This window comes from Artemia franciscana, chromosome 13, assembly GCF_032884065.1.
Source record: "Artemia franciscana chromosome 13, ASM3288406v1, whole genome shotgun sequence".
NCBI lineage: Eukaryota > Metazoa > Arthropoda > Branchiopoda > Anostraca > Artemiidae > Artemia > Artemia franciscana.
The window spans coordinates 6239046-6259587 of record NC_088875.1 but is presented as its reverse complement, the minus strand read 5'-3'; the positions used below and the strand labels follow the sequence as shown (position 1 = coordinate 6259587).

At 34.6% G+C, this 20542-nt stretch overlaps 1 protein-coding gene across 1 annotated transcript in view; it reads right to left on the bottom strand.

The window, feature by feature from the left end:
- LOC136034444 (very-long-chain enoyl-CoA reductase-like) overlaps positions 1 to 20332 on the bottom strand; it is a 36862-nt gene extending 16530 nt beyond the window's left edge. The window contains exons 1-4 of the mRNA XM_065715624.1: positions 20253 to 20332; positions 13071 to 13118; positions 3667 to 3837; positions 711 to 850 (exon numbers count right to left, since the gene is read on the bottom strand). Of these exons, the coding sequence (XP_065571696.1) occupies positions 711 to 850; positions 3667 to 3837; positions 13071 to 13118; positions 20253 to 20258 (365 nt within the window). The 5' untranslated portion in view covers positions 20259 to 20332. The remainder of the gene's footprint in view (positions 1 to 710; positions 851 to 3666; positions 3838 to 13070; positions 13119 to 20252) is intronic.
- Between the last annotated feature and the right edge of the window lie 210 nt (positions 20333 to 20542).

The window sequence follows — 20542 nt, the reverse complement described above, 5'->3', positions numbered from 1 at the left end:
AACCTATTTGAAAATACTAATTTAAAAAAAATGGAGACTTGACCAAAATTTCCCACAGCAGAGAGAGAGAGGGGGGCGGGGGCAATATTTTCAAAAAAGTTTTATTTTTTACCACGATATTACCATATGTTCTCCGAGTAGTACAATAGCAAGTATTATTTGTAAGTTCTTGGTCTTCCAAAACAGGATGCAAATTACCGGTATACCCCCAACCTCTCGCAGACCCAAGAAGACACGGAGCATATAGGAAAATAAGATTAATCAGATCATCTTATTCACATGGATCAAAATGTAATTGCACAGAGAGCGATCCATTCAAGATCCGAATTAGTGTCCCCATCCCCCATAAAAAAGACACTAAATTGAGATAAATTCATGTTTGTTGGACATAAAACCCCTTCTACTTGCTTGTACATATATATATATATATATATATATATATATATATATATATATATATATATATATATATATATATATATATATATATATATATATATATATATATATATATATATATATATATATATATATATATATATATATATATATATATATATATATATATATATATATATATATATATATATATATATATATATATATATATATATATATTATATATATTCAGGGTGAAAACTAAAATATATCCTTTCTAGTTTAATGTAAAAAAAGAAAAAAAAATGCATATGGGATTTTAAAAAGCTTACTCTACAACAAGTGGTTTCTCAGTTTCCTTTGTATCTCCATATAAAAGCCATGGTCTTGTGTACACCCATAAATAGACAAAAAGAGGTCCAGCATATTCTGCCAAAAAAACTGTTTTCCATGCAACTTGTGGCCCAAGGTCCTAAAGGAACAGAAAAAAAAAAAACTTAATGTAAATAATAATAACTATTCTCTATTTATTTTCCGTGATTTGTGTCCCTTTAGCAATTTTAGTTCGGCAATTGGGTCGCTTTTGATAAGTTTTATTTGGCACATGTTATTCCATAAGACTAGCTAAGCTATTTAATAACAATAATAATAATAATAATAATAATAATAATAATAATAATAAAGCCTTTGAAACATCGTAAAAGGATATGTTACTCCGCTGCACTCCCAAGACATTACTTGAGACCTGCTCTCCCTCCCCTTCCGAAAAATAAAATTTTCTAATAGGCGGATAGTGATACTTCAGATACAGAACATTTTCAGATAACAAAACAGCAGAGATGAAAGAAATCTACTGGGCTTAAGAAACATTTAGAAAACTCAAGCTTCTATTCAAATACAAATCATATTATGTCCGCATTTATAGAAGCACATGGTCATTCACCATAATGGCGCTGTATTAATCATAATGGTGTTTTATTCACCATATTCCATTCATCAGAAATCAGATTTTCAGGTGCCTTTCCGAATGCAATTATCGTCAGTGATAATTCCTTTATTAGTACATACCCCACTGTGTTCGGCTAGGAGAAAAAGACGCGGAATGAGGTGATAAGCAGTTTTCTCGACACCACTTTGAAAAGCAGCCTGGAAGACGAGTACTATGAATTCACTTTTCAAAAATGATGGTCAAGAAGTGCCAACACATTCGTTGGGCATGACCTAGCCAATGAAATTGCTGGAAATAAATTTATGATGACTACTTGGTCAATTTTGTGTCATAGGAAAAGGTTACAGGTTATTAAATAAACCTGATTAGGGAAGGGACATAAAATTGGATTATTGTTATTTAACGATACCTTTGATAATCTCCAGCGATATGTTCAATGGTGATTGGTCCCCCACTTGGCAGGTCAATAGAGCATTTTTTTTGCAATTTCATCAGCCTGATGATTAACAGTTATACCTGAGTTGTTTGGAATAAATTGAGGGTAAGTTCTTATGCCTCTTGAAGCAAGAGTCCACTTTGAGAAATTAGTGTTTATTTTGAGGATTAACCAACTCCATGGGGGGGGGGGTAGGTGCAATTGATTTTGCTCGCACTGCGAATTTCTTGTGGGTACTGGCATATTCATTTGAAATGCTTCTATACATGGATGGATTTCTTAAGGCGGAGGCATTTACTTTCAAAGGCTAGAAGTCTATGCTTGGTTTCCATATTAAGCGTACAAGTTTAGTATGAGTAGGTTACCGATTACGAAGAAATTGGTGTCAAAAACCTATTTTAAGTCATGAAAACAGTTTTATTGTCGAAAGTCCGTCATGAGTCAATCTGACAATCTCGGTTATTACCATTGCAATTCCAACGGGATTTTCAACTAAGGCAAATCTTATTTGAATAAGCCGTACTCCATGCCAATGGACAAAAAAATGAAAAGCAGCCCAGCAGCAGTTTTGAGATCAGTTGGTATTCCGTTTATTATGTTCAAGATGCGTCGTTTTGACAACCTGGGCGCATGAAGTGCACTTGATTTAGTTTAACATTCACTCAACATTCCCAGGAAGTTTCAAGTTAATACTCTTACCCTTCCCAACACGTATGATTCACATGCCCCCTTTTCAATAATAAAAAAAATAGGTAAATAGTGAACAGCGTATTTATTTTGCAATCTTTGCCCCAGCGGCTCTCTGGGGCCATGTAATCCCCTTGGGACATTTTTATGTGTCCTTTTGATTATTTTTAACAAAACAGTTTGATCAAATGCGGCTTGGGTTTGGGATAGAGAGGGAGGAGTGGCGAAAAAGAAGTACAGAGCTTATCGCTCTAATTCACTTTAAGCTTTAAAATATCACCAGAACTTTCGATTTTCAACTAATGAGCCCCTTATGTGGTTGCTCTTAGTTTGGTCGCTAGCTCTTACGATAGATAGCGTTGTTGCCCTGTCTATGCTGCGGTCTTCAGCTCAAGGGAGCTTAGAGTGCGGTCCTATGGATCCTGTGTACTTTGCGCAGAAGATCATGAGTTTGCTCTATAATATTACAAACAAGAAATAAAAGAATTTAATTCTTAGTAAGTAAGAATCAACATAGAAGACAATATAAACTAAACATTCAGTTCACATAATTTATTTTAAGACTAACCATTGATTAACAACGATTGATCGGGAGCCGGCAGCGGGTCTTCGCCATTTTCTTATATAAGTGCTTATGTATAGGTATGATATGAACCAGCTGCCGGAATACTTTAATGGTTTGCTTTATAGCCAATGGAATATACATAGCCATAATACTAGAAGTAGGAATGATTTTTATACTCCACCTATATTCTCTGCCGGGTCCACGTTTTCTTTTATTATGAAGGGTATAAAATTATGGAATGTAGATGAAAATTTTTAGTGATTTTATAGGATAATTGAAAGAAAAATTATTAAGTATTGATTTTTGTTTTGTTTGTTTTAGAGATTTGATTCGATTTAAGTTAGTTGTAAGTATATTTGTTGGTTGGTGAGTCTGACCCCACAGAGCTGTATGTAGTTGCTGCCCTTGCAGTATTATTATTATATATATATATATTTTTCTTTTCTATTTTTACTTTTTTCTCTCTTTCTTACATTAGTGATTTTCAACAATGTTATGTGCATGTTTTTTTTTCACCTTATCCATCCCAAGTCAACTTTTGGGTTTTGGGTGAATCACATTGACTTTTGTATGTAAATTGTTGTTAAAGTTAAATAAATACCAATATCAAAAGAGTGTTTTGGAATGATGGAAATCTGACATTGTTCTCACCTTCAAAAACAATTGGCTGCCATTTTTTATGTCAATTTGCTCCAGAGTAACCTTATCATCTAATCCCTTTGAGCGCGGCTCTAGTCTCAATTCTTGCCTTTCTGGCTGGAGATGACCTTTCTTCTGTCGAATTTCGTTCTTCAGTTCCCCAATTGTCATTGCAGGATCAGCCTTAAATAAAATGAAATAAATAGATATATATATATATATATATATATATATATATATATATATATATATATATATATATATATATATATATATATATATATATATATATATATATATATATATATATATATATATGTATATATATATAAATATTTTTTTATATAAATAACAAGTAAAAACACAAGCTTTGATAGATCTTTGTCACTAAGTGTATTTAATCTCACTTGTTACACAATCTTTATCAGCTCCACTCAGCACCAAAAGCCTTAATCCTTACGTGACATCAGATCAACTAGGGATTTCCGTTTTTTTCAGGTTTCTGAGAATACCCAAGTTTTCCTCCTCATGCTAAACTATTCCTCGTAAATTTTCATGTTCCGAACTTAATAATAATAAAAAAGCTTCTCAGAGGAAAGTAAAGACGACAAAGTGCAAAAATATAGCCGTCCTGTAATTGTGGCTGTTTAATTCACTGATTAACTTGCATAACATTCAAATTAAAAATTTTACAGTTTAGAGAAGACAAATAGATAAATTCTTCAACTCACAAAATTTTTGTAAAAAAAAAAACTGTTTATAAGATTGCTCTTCCAATGGAGCATTCGTTCTTGAAGTACTGGCGGAAAAGTCAAATTTTTACAAAGAGTAGGGATTGGGGGACCGGCAGACTTCCTCGTGTAAGGATAATTTCTGCTCATTTGAATTTTAATGTAACTCTTCACTTTCTCCCGAAAACTGTATTTTTAACAAAACTTTATTTAAAAGAAAAATTTTATTGTTAGATTTTGCCATAAAGATTGCCAATCTGAAATTATACGAGAGACAATTCTGGTGCACAAACAATCTTATGTCATTTCTATGTGCTTATTCGGGCTTTCAAAGTGATTACTGAATACTGCTGAGTCACATTCTCAATTGGGGCCTCCCCTGGGCCACCCAACGTGTCCCCAGATGCAAGGTCCAGGTGGACCTCCAGGTAGGAAGGCACGGAACAAGGGAGGCCCAATCTGTTGGGGTCTATAAATGAAGTTGGACAACACATGTCTGTGGGTCATAAATTCAGACAGAGGAGGTGGAAGGCCCCAATAGTGTGTACTGGGTAGGGCCCATCGGTGTATGAATATGTCCCGCCAGTCAAAAACCTTCTTCCAGCAATGGAAAAATTGGTGGTGCAGGTCACCAGAAGACCCTATTATCAGCAAAGACAAATAGCTAAACGCTTCTACTCTAAAAGTTTTTGAAAAAAAAAACTGTTCGTAACATTGCTCTTCTATTAGAGCATTCGTTCTTGAAGTACTGGTGGAAAAATCAAATCTTAGCAAAGGGTAAGGATTAAGGGACCGGCAGACTTCCCCATGTAGGGATAATTTCAGCTCATTTGAGCGGAAATAAAAGTTGAAATAAACACTCTCCCCTTACTTCACTGAACTACTAAAGCCTCGGTCTTTAACGTTCACAACTACACGTAGCATTATGTCACCACCCTCTGCAGTTAGTTTCGTTGTAACAAACTGCTAGCAGGGAGCAAGTCAGGATAATAGTAACCAAAGGTAAAAAAAAACTTTGATAAATGATTAACAAATAAAAAAATTAAATTTTATGCTTATTCCAAATACATAATATAGATTATGTTTACAGTTACCCAGCAAAAATTACGAGCCAGAGAAGTTTTGTAAGATTTTCACCAGGTTTCTATCAATTGAATTTTTTTTATATAATCATTATGCAAAGGAAAAAAAAAGTATCCTAAAAAATAAACACAAAATTATACCTTAGAATCCCCGTTATACGTAAACTAGGTTTATTAGTTTAGCGCTTTTTTTATATTTAGAAATATGTAATACTTATGAGAAGGAATAAACTGCCACGAACAACAGGAAAATAGACAACAGCTAAAATAGTATCACAAAATTTAAGCAAGAAAAGTGGAGAACCACATAGACCTCACCACGTGGAAAAATTGTAATCTTATTGATTTCGTGGTCGTCAATAGGCGATGGCAACCGTTCTCATTAGATACTCATACCCTTGCTGGGAACGATTTTGACAGGGATCATTTCCTGGTCATGTCTGTACTGAAGATACGCCTTAAACTGCCCAAAATCTGAAAAAGAAACCCACTCGTCCAGCACTCATTTCCTCACAGACTCTCAAACCCGTCAGACCTACATCACGGAACTGTCTAGTCAAGCTTCGAATCTTCTGTCAAATACCCATTGAACACAATCTAAACAGAATGTTGACAAAATGGTCACTGACTCTTCTACAGTCATAAGTGACATCGCAATTTCTGTTTTAGGAACGAAAAGGGACAATAAAAAACCGTCGATAGCCGACAAAATTATCTCACTTGGGTTGCAGCGGTAGCTAGCAACCTAGTAAGAGTTATCTGTTAAGAAGCACAAACGCAATAACAAGTCAGACAGAGAAAGTAGGGACAAATATCAGCTGCTGAAGCGTGCTGTATAAATAGCATCGTGCTTGCACAAGACAGATGCAAACTGTGAGAACATGATTTCAAGAGAGGTGACTCAAACTTTATGTAAAAGAGTTTGCGAGCTATCAATCAAGAAAAGTTTCAATCCCTACACACTGCCAGATAAATCGACTCGCATAAACAAAGCACAGAAGATATCCGATCGAAATAGATGTAGTGTTTCAAAGAAAATTTTAATCCTAATGTTCTTCTAAACCCTGCCATCTTTGACCTCTTTCCTGTTGCTACCTCAAACCCAGCCCCACGTCCCCTCCACTCTGAAGCTAAAGACCACGTCCGAGTAATAAAGGCAAATAAGAGCCATGGACCAGACAGAATACAAGTAGAACTTCTGAAAATCCAGTGTGAACCACTTATAGATCTATTCCACAGGATCATATCTGGTGCCTGACAAGGGAAACATTTCCTGACTTCTTGGTGCAAGGCCACAATTGTTCCACTACACAAGAAGGAGTTAAAGGCAATATATGATAACTATCATTCTATTAGCTTAACAAGTCGAACCGGATAAGTTCTCACCAGTATTACACTTCAACATATCAGAGCCGTGTCTTCCTCAGTCATCCATGAATACCAAGCTGGTTTTCACCGTAGGAAATTGACCACTGGCCACATTTTCACTCAGCGCCTGATTTAAGAGAAATATCTGGAATACTGCTGCGACCTATACCAACTCTTCATTGACTTCAAAAAAGCATTTGACCTTAATTGAAGAAAAGGCCTTTAAATTATCCTCCTCATTAAAGAATTCCACGGAACAAGCCAACCTTATCAAAGATATATACTCTAAATTTACGAGTCGTGTCGTGACCAGAGAAGGTCTCAATGGCAGCTTCCAAACGTCCACAGGAGTTGTTCGAGGATACATCTTGTCCCCAGAACTGTTTAACCTCTTCCTCACCGCAGTTTTATCCCTGGTGTAAACCACTTGTGGCGCACATATAAGAGTGTTCTTACAGACAAGCTAGCTTATACTGACGACATTAACATAGTGGCAGAAACACCTTAAGACTTACAAGTTGTTGCTAATGAAGTTTTTAAAGGGACTAGTTCTTTTGGAATGACCGCGAATTCATTTAAAAACAAGGCTATGTACTGCTCATGAGAGCTACAGGATACAATCAAGCCAGGCCTGAAACTTAACAGAAAGAGTGTCCAGTGGGTCTAAGAGTACCGCTACCTTGGTTGTATAATCACCGATGACAACAACAACAACAACCCAAAAACATAAAAAGACAGCTTGCCCTCACGAGTTGGAGTTTCAAAGCCCTTATGCAAATATGGCGAAGCAATGATTTATCTGTACGATTTAAGACACGACTTATTGTTATGTTGATTATCCCCATCACAATAAGCTCATATGAAACATGGATATTGACCCAGATGACCAGTGTCGACTAACAACGTTTGAAACTAAAGGTCTCTGCTACCTCTTTCAGTGCCTTAAAATCAAATCAACAATCTTCACCAACTCCAGCGTTCTCACCCTTGTGATTCCCCCTAAAGAGGCAGAATGAAAATTCTGCACCTCATCACCTTTCTGACCTTCTTCAACTAGCAGAAGACCGCGAAACATACAGAAGACATATCCACCCCATTACAAAGAAAGAGGCTCAAAGACAACCTCCAAAGACGGATAGGACTTAAATCAAGTAAGTCAAGACATGTGATTACCAATCTGAAGTTATACGAGAGACAATTGTAGTGCACAAGAGTCTTTTGTCATTTCTGTGAGATTATTTGGGCATTTACAGGGATTGCAGTGTTTTGGAGGTTATTAAAATATCTCATTACCAATCTGGAATTAATTAAGAGACAATTCTGGTAGAGACAATATTTTGTAATTTCTTTGTGCTTATTTGGGCTTTTCCAAAGACTTAAACTAAAAAATTTTTCCTGTATATAAAGGCTCCTGGAAGCGGAACCAGGATATATATTTATCTAAGTTTTTTTGTTTTATTGCTCCCCTGTTTTATGTACCCATTTTCTCTCTTAAAGTTTGCAAGCACGCATTGAAGGATACCATGACCCCCCCCCACAGCCATTAGGGATCAGGCTACAATTTAGGAAATTTACCCATTGTTTACTTATAATATTTAATACTGGGAACTATACAGACATTTTTTTGGAAGGGGAGAATGGTTCGCTGGGGGGGATTTCTAAGGGGAGGGAAGTTGTCGCTAGTGAAGGCACCAAAAAGATTATCGAGCAGTTATCCTCCCTCCTATACCTTTTTATAGGAGGGGGGTTGCTGGGGCAATTTTTACAGGAAGATTCTCTATAGAGAAGTCAATTGTCGGGGTGAACTTTCCAGGGAAGATCTGATACTGGAGAAATATGCCAGAATTCCTGTACGAAATTATTTTTAATTATCTTACTTAATATTTTCTGACTCAATTTTTGATGTGGAGATTTTCTGAGGAAATTTTTCACTAGAGTTGCAATTATCTGAATGATTTCCGTAGAGAATTTTCGGAGGGAGAAATTCTTGACTGGGAAACCATCCGCGGGAATGGGGGAATTTCTGGCATGATTGTGAGAAAAGGCAATCATAAAAAACCAAGGAAGAATTTCCAGCATGAGAAACTATCAGATAGTCAACTGTAGACAATCAAGGCGTGCCTTCTGAAAATAAGATCATTTGCCCCTCTTCTTTCTGAGATGGATTGGCAATATCCCAAAGTCGATTAGGTCTCCCTGTGGGAGTCCATTAACAAATACTAGGCTATCTGTAAGTAATTAAAAAAAAAAAAAAATCAACTGAAAGTGAGGAGCAACATCAAACCTTAAAACGAACGGAAATCATTATGTATCTGAAAGGGGTTGCCTCCTCCTTTAAGACCTCACTCTTTACGCTGAAGCGTTTTTATAGAATTTTAAAACAAATCCTTTTGTTTCAAACAGTTCGTGGTAACGAACTGTAGTAAGAAGCGACCCGGCTCAATAGTGACTGAAACTCTTAAAAATGGAATTTTGATACCAATAGTTACATCAAAAGAATCGCATTTTAATGCTGATTTTAAAATATATAAGCGTTCATCAAGTTCAGTAATACCCATCGAAAGTTACTAGCCTGAGTAAATTTGCATCATTTTAGAAAATATGGGAAACACCCCCTAAAAGTCATACAATCTTAATGAAAATCACACCATCAGATTCAGCGTATCAGAGAACCTTCTCGTAGAAGTTTCAAGCTCCTATCAACAAAAATGTGGAATTTCGCATTTTTTGCCAGAAGATCTTATTAAAGGGTCATTTTGTTTCAGGAATTTTTTTTAAAGAATTAGGACAAAAAGTCAAAGGCATAAAGAGTAATGTCTTGTGGAAGGGACAACTCCTTTCTTATACGTAATAACTTATGTCCGTTTTACGTTTTGATGTTCAAATATAGTCCAATTTGTCCTGTCTTCTTTTTCTTCTGTTTTAGCAAACGAGGGCTTTTCAGCCGAGACTATTCAGTCTTTTTCCTTTTGATTCACACTCCGTGTGATGAACAGAGCTACCGAATTGGTAATTATTAAATATAATAACCCTAATATAATAGAAGCCCTAAATATAATAAAGACCTATTATTATTGAATTTTGGAGTGTGCTCTTCTTCTTCATCAATGATTTTACCAATTTCTACCAGTATGACATAGTGGTCTGTAAGAAGAGGAGGAAATGTACATATTTTTGAATATCCGGACAGTTTATTTGGTATTAGCTGTAGGTCAATGGTGGAGAAAAGGTTAGTTTTACAGTCATAATAGGATTTCATACCATCTGCTGTAGCTATTGACATTTCTGGTAATTATTTAATAGATTTTCCAAAATATTGCCTGCCTTGTTGGTTTTTCTTTCCTCCCCAAGTAGGGCTATAAGCATTGAAATCTCCTACTATAAGTGTTTTCTGATGAATTATCTTAGGTGCAATTTCTGTCCGGAATGCCGTAGCTTCTTAGTTAGGGTTGTTTATTAGTGTATTAGGGTTGTAAAAGGAGTATATTGTTACTGTTTTTCTAACTTTAAGACTTGTTTTTACTCAAACTACATCAGCCTCGTTAGGGTAATTGATATTATGAGGCTGTGCTTAACATCTTTCCTTACAAGGATAGCCTTACCCTCTCCTTTCCAGTCTGATGATCTTTCTGTCCTATAGGTCTCATATTCTTCTACCCATAGTGTACTTTCTTGGCAAAGGTGTGTTTCTTGGAGGCAGATAACATGTGTATCTTTTCCTTTAGTGTATACAAGCGTCTATTTTGATAGTGAGCGTGCGTTTCGTTGGAGGATGTTTAGTGTTGTTTTGCTCTGGTTTTGTAAGATGGTTGTGGATTTGGTCCTTAAACATTAGCCATATAGTGCTAAGCTTGATGGTTATTTAGGATGGCGATTAGATCTAGCTTTGCAGTCTCTACTAGGCTTTTAGAGAAGTATTTTGCTGCTAGTTCTCTTATGATGACTGCTTTATGTCCTTTGGATATTTTAGCTTGGGAAATGCAGGTACTTGCCATGGTGTAAGCTATGAGGTTAGTAATTACCTTGGCTGAGTTGATGGGCATTGATTCTGTAGCCTGCTTTATGGCTGATGCTAGTCAAGCTAATGGCTTGGGGTTTTGCTTGATACCTGGTAGGCTTGTGGGTCTTACATGCCTATTGCTGTTACTGGTACAGGGGACAGTAAAGAGAATCTGGAAGGTATTGAAAATTTTTGTGGGATGCTAAAAGTTTTTGGTGCCCATGGAGGCTCAAGCATGCTGCATGTTGGGGAAAGAGGTGTGTTTGGAACTGTGTCTGAGGGGATAACTGGCTAATTTGTTATTTGACGTTATTGATTCTAATTATGGCTAATACTGGCTAATTTGTTATTATAATACAATACTGGCTAACTTGTTATTGATTCTAATTATGCAGCTCTAAATGCGTACCTAAAAAAATCCAGGGAAGGTAAACAGGAAGGGTGTGCGAAAGCACAGGATGGCTGGCCCCCAACCCCCCATTGCACTTCCTGGCTGAAGGGCCAAGAAACGGAGATCAGTACCGCCGGTACGGACTGTAAAGTCTAATGCCGTATCCTTTACCTTTTACCTTTTTACCATTCTAATTATGTGAAGACGCTCTCCATACTTAAGACATAGTCTACTATTATCAGAACAATGGAACACATTGCAATCTGTGCATTTAGGCTCGGCTTTACAATCATTGCTTTCATGTTTTTAATGACACACTGTGTAGTTATTTGTTGTTGCTTTGCAGTGCTTGTAGGTGTGACCTAGCCTAAGGCATTTTTTTTTACACTGGATTGGTTTATCCTTGTATGCTTGATGTGCCTTTGACTGGATAAACAGGAATATTTGTTGGGTGATGTGGGAGTGTCCATCTAATATGAAAGTATAGTCTTCCTTGCTTGTGAGGTGTTGGTTCCTGGTTTGTTTAGACAGTGGATAGCCTTAACTGGAATGGCTTCCCCATTGGCAGTCATTAAACCATCTTTTAGTTCTGCTTCGGGGATTCAGGAGGTATGTTGTATACTAAATTTTTTCTTCTATATGGTGAGGTTTCCACTTTTCAGTTGCCACCTGGATGCTTCCAATAGTTCCTAGCTGCAGAGCTCTGCTGGCATGGTCAGCATCTGGGAACAGAACTTCTAATGAGCCGTCCCTAGCTATGTCGATACTAAATTTGCATATTAGACTTTTGAAGAGGGGTAGTCTTATTGGTTCCATGGTCTTAGGTAAGATAGTGTCTCCTGGGATTTTGGAATCTGTTTAATAGCTATTCCACCATGGATATGTTTCTTGGTAGTTTATTCAGTTGAGCTATAAAATAGAAATGGTTGGGTGGCTTTGTATTGATCTCTCTAGTTTGTAGCCAGTAAAGGACTATTAAATTTTTTTCCTTTTTGATTTTCTTTGTATAGTGATGAACTCTGAAGTTTCTACTTTGTTGGTTTTTGTTATTTTCGTGAACTGTGATCATGGTGTTGTTTTGGGTATTGTCAGATCTTTCAGTTTTAATTTTCACTATAGAATTGAGGACCTGATGTGAGGAGAGTATTGCATCTTCCCAAGACTGGCCTCTTTCCAGGGGGGGGGGGATGGGTCTGGTTTGACATTCCATCAAGGAAAATGGCAAAACTATTGACAACAGGTAAATCAATAAAATACAACTGGTAAATCAACCAAGATACTTGACAAAAAAACAAATAAACAATAATAGTTGGAATTTTCGTCAAAAAGGTAATAAAAAGATAAATATCTTATACTTATTTTCTAGCCGTTTTGTAGGAGTTGTAGTAGTCTTTTCAAATGAAAGTATGCAATGGAGAATTTTTCAAGCCGAACCGTCCACAAGAAATCGCCCAAGGTTGATTTTCAGCGAGGATTGAATTGATCAAAGGGGGGGGGCAGAGGCATTTCCCGCGGGAGGAGCTTTCCACAGAGAAATTTCCCACAGGGGAGGGAGCTTTTCATGGAGGGAGGGTGGCAAATTTCCCAGCATAATTGAAAAACGTCAAGAAATTCAACAAGAAAAACAAGTTTTTAAATTAAAAGTAAGCAGCAGCACTAAAACTTAAAGCAATAAAAAACAGTTTCGTATACAAATGGCATTGCCCCTTTCTCAATACCATGCTCTTTATGCTAAAGTTTGTTGTCCCAATTCTTTAAGAAAGACTCCTGAAACATAAGGGCCATTTATTTAGAAAAAGACGCTGTATTAAAAGTGATAAAACCTTTACAGAAATTGTCCTTACCACAATAGTAGCCAGCTGCTTTGCTCCATGGACACTGACTATGCTGACCTAGAAAGAATCAAGAATTGTCATTTAAAAAAAATGCCAAGAAAAAATCCTTCGATTTTAAGTGATTTAATTCTTTTGCTCACTTTCAGACACAAGGGCAAAATAGAAAAAAAGTTAAATAAAGAACAGGACAAATATAGACAAACAAACAAATCAAGTTTAAAACAAACAGAAATTATCACGAAAATGAGTAGGACTAATGTCCCTAAGATGTAAACAGTCATAATGTCGTTTGCACTTTACTTAAAACAATTTGTAGTTAAGCTATTGTTTTATTTCTTGTAGAAGAAAGAAAATCTACCATAATAACCAAGATTACTAGAAATAATTTAAAAAAATTCGATATAACATTTTAAAAACATAAATAGGCAGATAGATGAAACTGAATTTTAGGACATTTGTTGTCATCAAAGTGCTGATATTTAGAACCTAGAAGGGCAGGATGACTCAAAGCACCTAGGCCCGGGCCCAGGGGGGGGCCTCATTTAAATTACTCCTAGATCAAATTACACAATTCATGACAATTTATTAAACATTAATCCTTCATCATTTGTGCTTATATATGGAGACAAATAAGAAGCCTCATGAATACCTCAGTTTATTGACCCAAGAACAGCTATATTTGTTTTCTCTCTTTTTCAAAGTGGACCTTCACTAGACAAGCTTGTTTAAGTCAATGGCATTGGCAAGGTCCTTTTCATTCCCCAATAACACGAGGGAATCTAGTCAGGAAACAAACATGGAGTTTCTCAGCAAATTCTTAACAAACTTGAGTTTGCTAAATGGTCTTTCGGAAGTAGCACCTGCAAAAGGTGCTGTTACAGTTGGCAAATCACAGCCAATTCGCAAATGTGATTAGTTTACTTTTGCTGATTTTTCTGGCAATTTCCTTTGTATAGGACTTCTCTCAAGCAAGTAGCCCTATGGTAAAACTGAAACAGAACTTGAAAATCTAGTTAAAAAACGAATCTGGAGTTCTTTCTTGGTTTGGTTTAGACATTGTTACTAACTCAATATCTAAAATAGCGACAAAGACCACGTTGCCTTTCCATAACGAACAAATACAAAGTAGAAACAATAGCGAAAACCTTTTCAAGACAATGGAAAAGTCCTGGTTGAACTTCGTTGAAGTAAGGATGCTAGGGCTGTTTTTAAAAAAAGTTAAAAAAAAACATTATTAGTTTTAATTCTCACATTTTAATGTAAGTTTATTTGTATATACATATTTTCTCTTATTGTGCTGAAGACGGCCCTTGGACATAGGGCCAAAATATTCACAGAATTGATTTCCACTGTCTTGAAAAGATTTTCCCTAATATTTCTACTTTGTATTTGTTAGCTCAATATCTGCAACTGAAACCCTGAAGTATGGAGCAAAATGACTAAAATTCGAAATGACTAGCTCTGAAATTATCTCCCATCATTCTATAAAACTGAACTGATCATTGAGATCTCAGCTTGACTCTGAGCTCAGCTGTCAAAACGAGATGTTCCAAATTACCAACAATGAGGTGTCACAACCCTGACTTCTCTCATTCTGGCAAACATTTTGGCACTGTCAATGAAATCATTCATTTTATTGTCCAATATTTTTGGACAATATTTTTTCCAAAAGTTTCTTCATAGTTTCAAGCATTTCAATTGCGTTGATGATGTAGATCTACTCTTCTTCAAACTTTTCTGTTGCTATCCTGATCATGATTTGATCATGCTATCTTGTACATACATGATTTTTTTTCACAAACATGAGGCAAGCAATAAATTTGAAGTGTATAATCCCTTTCAGAAGGTTGCTAGCTTGTGCCTTTGTCTTTGCAATGATGTTCTTTATCTGTTTTGTTTTGTAAATAGCTGAAAAAATTGTTTCAACGAAGTAACTACTGATTGTATGGTTTCAGCCCTTGCAGTTCACTAAGTCCATGACAAGTTTTGGAGATTAAGATTGCCTTGCCTTGAATTTTTTTTTCCTTAAAGCTGCCAAAATGCTTTATAGATGAAGAAAAGTATACATATATGTTGTCAAGGATGTTGAAAAGCTCAATTATCAAAAGATATCAATTGCAACTATGTTCTATATGATTAGAATCCCATGAAATATGGTACTTCCTTTGGTTTTGCTAGAGATTGGCTTTCTTATTCCTGGCTTCTATAATTGACTCCTTTTCATCATTTGCATTGATCAATGGCATGACATCAAAAATTACCATAAAGAGCCAGAGGAACAAATTTGGAAAAATTTCTGACCCATTATAAATTTTAACATTGCTCATTTCTTTCATATCAGACAAAACCTTACCTTCCAAATTGAACCAGCCACCCTGGTTCAAAGGTACTCCTGTCATAGGGATAAAAATTCCCAGCACACAGCCAAACCTTACTTGTCCTCCTCAACCTCATATTGTAATAGTCCTTTTTTCACTGTCATGTATACACTTGCTTTGAAAGGGTCTCATGGGGCTCCTTTTCTTTAATTCTAATTACTTTTCTATTGTTTTTAGGAATTTCTTGCCTTCTTTTCCACTGTTAGTCGAAGTTTGACCAACACTTCATGCACATAACCTTATCTCTTGCTTTTGGTTTGTTTGTATTATCTTGTAAGGCTTTAATTGAATTTTCTGAAACTACTGAACCTTCAAACAGAAACAAATTATATGCAAGCACAAATGGATTTTCAAGGCAAGCTTCTCCATTTCCAATTCTATAATTTATATACAGAGTATTTGAACTACCAATTAGTCTTTTTACCCCTTTGATTCCCCAGCAAGTATCTTCAGATAATCAGAAATCCTTTGTTGTCATCTGTAACCAAGCCTTGGAAACAAAGAGGTCTTCCTGTCACTTAAGAACCAGTAAGCCCATTCAATAAATGGGTTGTGGGAAGTATGGATACTTGAACTACCTATCCCCAGTAGCTTAAGGCCCATAGGCTTGTTAGTACCAATGCAGTTCTTCCCACTCCCTTCTGTCAATTCTAAATCACTTGATGAATCCTTTTCTATTATCTAGGCTTCCAGTCCCTTTAAACCTGGTTTAGTTTTCTATTATCTATTATCTCTATTTTATTATCTCCTTTTCTATTATCTAGGCTACCAGTCCAGTCCCTTTAAAACTGGTTTAGTTTAAAAAACTCGTTTATATATGAAATTATTAAAAATAAAAATTAAACAATACAATATAATGACTCTATTCTATTTAAAACAGATATAAATTCAGTTTTTGGTATCTAAAACTGAAGCTAAGTAGTTCTAAAATCAACCATTTTTCTACTGAGAAGTCTGAAAACCCCAAAGTGTTTTCAGGAGAAGAAAATGCAATGTAGACTTCTTTGACAGAGTTGATTGCCTGGGAACTGGATGAGGTCAAAATAAATAACTTCACAACAAGTAGGGCTAGATCTGAATGGCAAGACTTATATGCAACACTAGTTTAGTGACTTCTTGCTCCCCCTACCCCTTCCTCTATATAATGCAGTTTTTTGTGCATTATAGCTTATATTTTGGTCAAATTTAATCCTATATTACTATTAAAAGTGTAAATCCTTGCTTACCTTAAAAAGTTAACTTTTCACTGTTTTTTAAGCTACTATATCCCATAATTAGATCACCAACATTGAAGGACACTTATTACCTTTTATGGTATAGTTAAGACTGGAATATGGGCATTTAAACCAACCCTTTGGTCAAGACCAGATAACAATTTTTTTGAAGTGTCTTATCTAGAGCACTTTAATCATGGGGTGACTTGGGAGTTTCTGACTCCAAATTACAAATAAATGCAGGTTATCCTTAGCAATTCTTCTTGTAATTATTTATACAATATAATTTTTTATATGTTAATCTATGGAAACTTTCAATATTTATTCATGAAAGAAGAGGCTTTTATTAATTCTTGTCACATTGATGTAATATCAAGCATGCTAGCTATATGTAATTACTATGGTGCTACAAGAGGGCAGTTGCCCAAATACAAACTTCAACAATTTTGTTATCCAAGAATTAGTTTTTATAATATGGCAACCCTGCAAGTCTTCTGTTCTTGCTTAGTTTAAGTTATTTTTTTTTCTTATTGGCTTTTCAGGTTTGTTTGTATTTATTCAGGTTTCTTATGTGGTCAAGGGTATATGCAAGTTTTGTTGGAGAGAGGAGGGTGAAAAAGGTACTAAACAAAGGAACAATTTGTTTATATGTATTTTTGTTACTTTATACAAGTTGAAAAAAAAATTGGGGTGGGGTTGAAACTTGGTGGCCAAACCCTGGGTATGGCTTTGGTAGTTTCTATGTTTATGCTTGTCAATAACATCTGTTTTTTAAATCATAACAATGCAGAGAAAGTCTATTTGTTCAAGAAGGCTCAATAATGATTTTTAGAAAAAAAATAATTGAAGAAAAACGGGTTTAATTTCTTATAAAGCAGTGACAACAAAATAAAATAAAAACTACACTTTAGCTAACCAAAAAATAAATATACTCTGAATATTTCGGCCCCACTTCTGGGAGCCTTTCTCAACGAAAAAAAAAAACAAACAAAAAAGGAGAAAATTACAACAATTTAAGACTATTTTTAAGACATTATAAAAATGCCACAACGTTTTTTTCAGCTGAAAGTAAGGAGCAACATTAAAATATAAAATGAACAATTATAAGTCCGCATCTGAAGGGGTTGTCCCCCTTGTCATTATCTTGCTCTTTATGCTAAAGAACAAATTTTGTTCCAATTCTTTAAGCATCACCCCTGAATCACAAAGACTGCTTAATTAGAATATATAGCTCTTTTGAAAGAATACCATATATATATATATATATATATATATATATATATATATATATATATATATATATATATATATATATATATATATATATATATATATATATATATATATATATATATATATATGTATACTACAGTCTTATAAATATATATTTAAAATTGGCAAAATAAACCAAAAATAAACCCGCAATAAACATTAATTACAACACAATTATCCAAAAAAGAAGTTTTTCAAAGGACAGAAGAGAATACCCTTGTTGAAATATTTGTTTGATTTTTGTCTTCACATTTTAATACTGGCTGACAAAATTTGCTTTTTCTCATCTATTTGATTTTTTTCATTAATTATATCTTTTCCTTTCATGGTTTCCCACAAAACATTATAGGATAGGAACATGTTGATGCTTGTCTTAAGTTTAATATTGCTCTTTACTTTCCTTTGAAAAACTTCTTTCTGGATAAATGTGTTGTAATTAATGTTTATTAAGGGTTTATGTTTGGTTTATTTTGCTAATTTTAGATATATATTTACAAAACTATTGTATATATATATATATATATATATATATATATATATATATATATATATATATATATATATATATATATATATATATATATATATATATATATCATATTACTTTCAAAAGAGCTATATATTCTAATTATACAGTCTTTGTGATTCAGGGGCCATGCTTAAAGAATTGGACCAAAATTTGAACTTCAGCATAAGGAGTGAGATAATGACATCAAATCAAATTTTTATGTGTTTATGCACATCAAATTTTATTGAGAAGAGAAATCACCAGTGCAACAGCAAAAAGACATTAAAAAAAAAATACAGCAATGGTTAGTTTACATATTTAATATATGCTATGCTTTACCCCCATCCCCCTGATGTGCAAATATAAAGCCCAAATTTGTTTCTAAACTATTACAGATTTGTAATGACCCTGTATGTAGGTCATTTTTAAGAGGTCAAAAGTGCTTAAATCTGAATTTGCAGTAGAAGCAATTATTATATTTGTAAACAGCATTAAAAAAGGCATCAAGTGGAAAATTCACTTTATATGAGAGCCAGTAGTACTGTTTGCACCAGTTTCACTGCATGTTGACTTTATTGGAAAGTCTATTATATGAACTGCAAAAAAATTACCAAATCTGTTTTCAGTTTTACAACTTTGCTTTATTCTAATTTGTGAAGGTTGAGACATGTGTAATTACATTTCCTAAATTTAGAAATATCATAATGATATGGCTTCAAATTCTACTCAAACAGTAGGGATTGTATTTTCAGAGTTAAAGCTAGAAAAAGGAAACTGATAACTGAAGAATAAGGTAAAATATTGCATGGTCAAAATTTCAAAAGGTAGAACAGTGAAGTGGGCACATGTCTGAGACTTAGAAATGAAAAAGGAATTAACAGGCAAGCTTGGCAATAGCTTCCCAGAGTATCCTATGTTAAAAAGGAAACTGATAACTGAAAAATAAGGTAAAATATTACACAGTCAAAATTTCAAAAGGTAGATCAGTGAAATGGGCACATTTCTGAGACTTAGAAATTAGAAAGAAATTAACAGGGAAGCTTGGCATTAGCTTCCCAGAGTATCCTATGTTTTTGGCACTGGATTCATTAGCCTACTGAAAGTTTCATTTTCTAACCTAAACCCTTTCCAAGATTGAAAAAGTTGGTAAAATTCTACTTAATTGACTTTTTGCTATCTCAGAAAGGGTTTAGGTTAGGAAAATGAAGCTTTTGGGGATGGGTCTACAGGCTAAAGTATGTCCTGGGAAGGTATTTTAGAGTGCCCATGGGCACTCCTTCTCCCTCTAAAGAGCCCTGAAAATTGCCTACATAACAGATCTATACCTATTGAAATTTAGACAAAACAGCAGTATACCTTAATTTTCAGTTACTAGTTGCTTTTTTGCTACCTTTAGTTCTGAAAATGTGATTCCTGATATTTGAGTAGAATTTTGAGCCACGTCAATGTTTTTTTTTCAAAATTTAGGAAATTTATTTGCATATCTTTAAAACCTTCTAAAATGGAATTGAGCAAAGTTATGAAGCTGAAAACAATATTGTTGTACTGCAATTAAGCAGAAGATCTATTTTACAAGATTTCACTTTTATAACACACATATTTTTAAAGGTCAAGGCCCTCTAGAGGGGGAAGGGGTGGAGGTAGTTGCTTCAAAATACCTTTCCAGGACATAGTTTAGTCTGTAAATTCATCCCTGAAAGTTTCATTTTTCCTAACCTAAATCCTTCCTGAGATAGCAAGAAGTCAATTAAATAGAATTTTAACAGAAAGTTGCTAAACTAGAATTTCACCAAAAACAGTTTGCATTGGCTCAAACTACCTCCATTTATTATAACTTTTATATTCCTGTGTAATTCTTAAATTACTTTCTTCTGTTTCTTTCAATATGCTGAATGAGGGACATGTAATGTTGCCGAATCGTAAGTCAAAATTAAGCTTGAAAATAACAACGAAAACGTAAATTCAAAGTGAGCCTTTTAAAGCAAACGGACAATAAACCGTAACGATTTAACGTCCCCGTTAAATCATTAAAAAACACATTGATTAATTTGAATAAAAACCTTCTTTGAATAGAATTGTCAATTAATGTATGACAAAGGATATATGAGC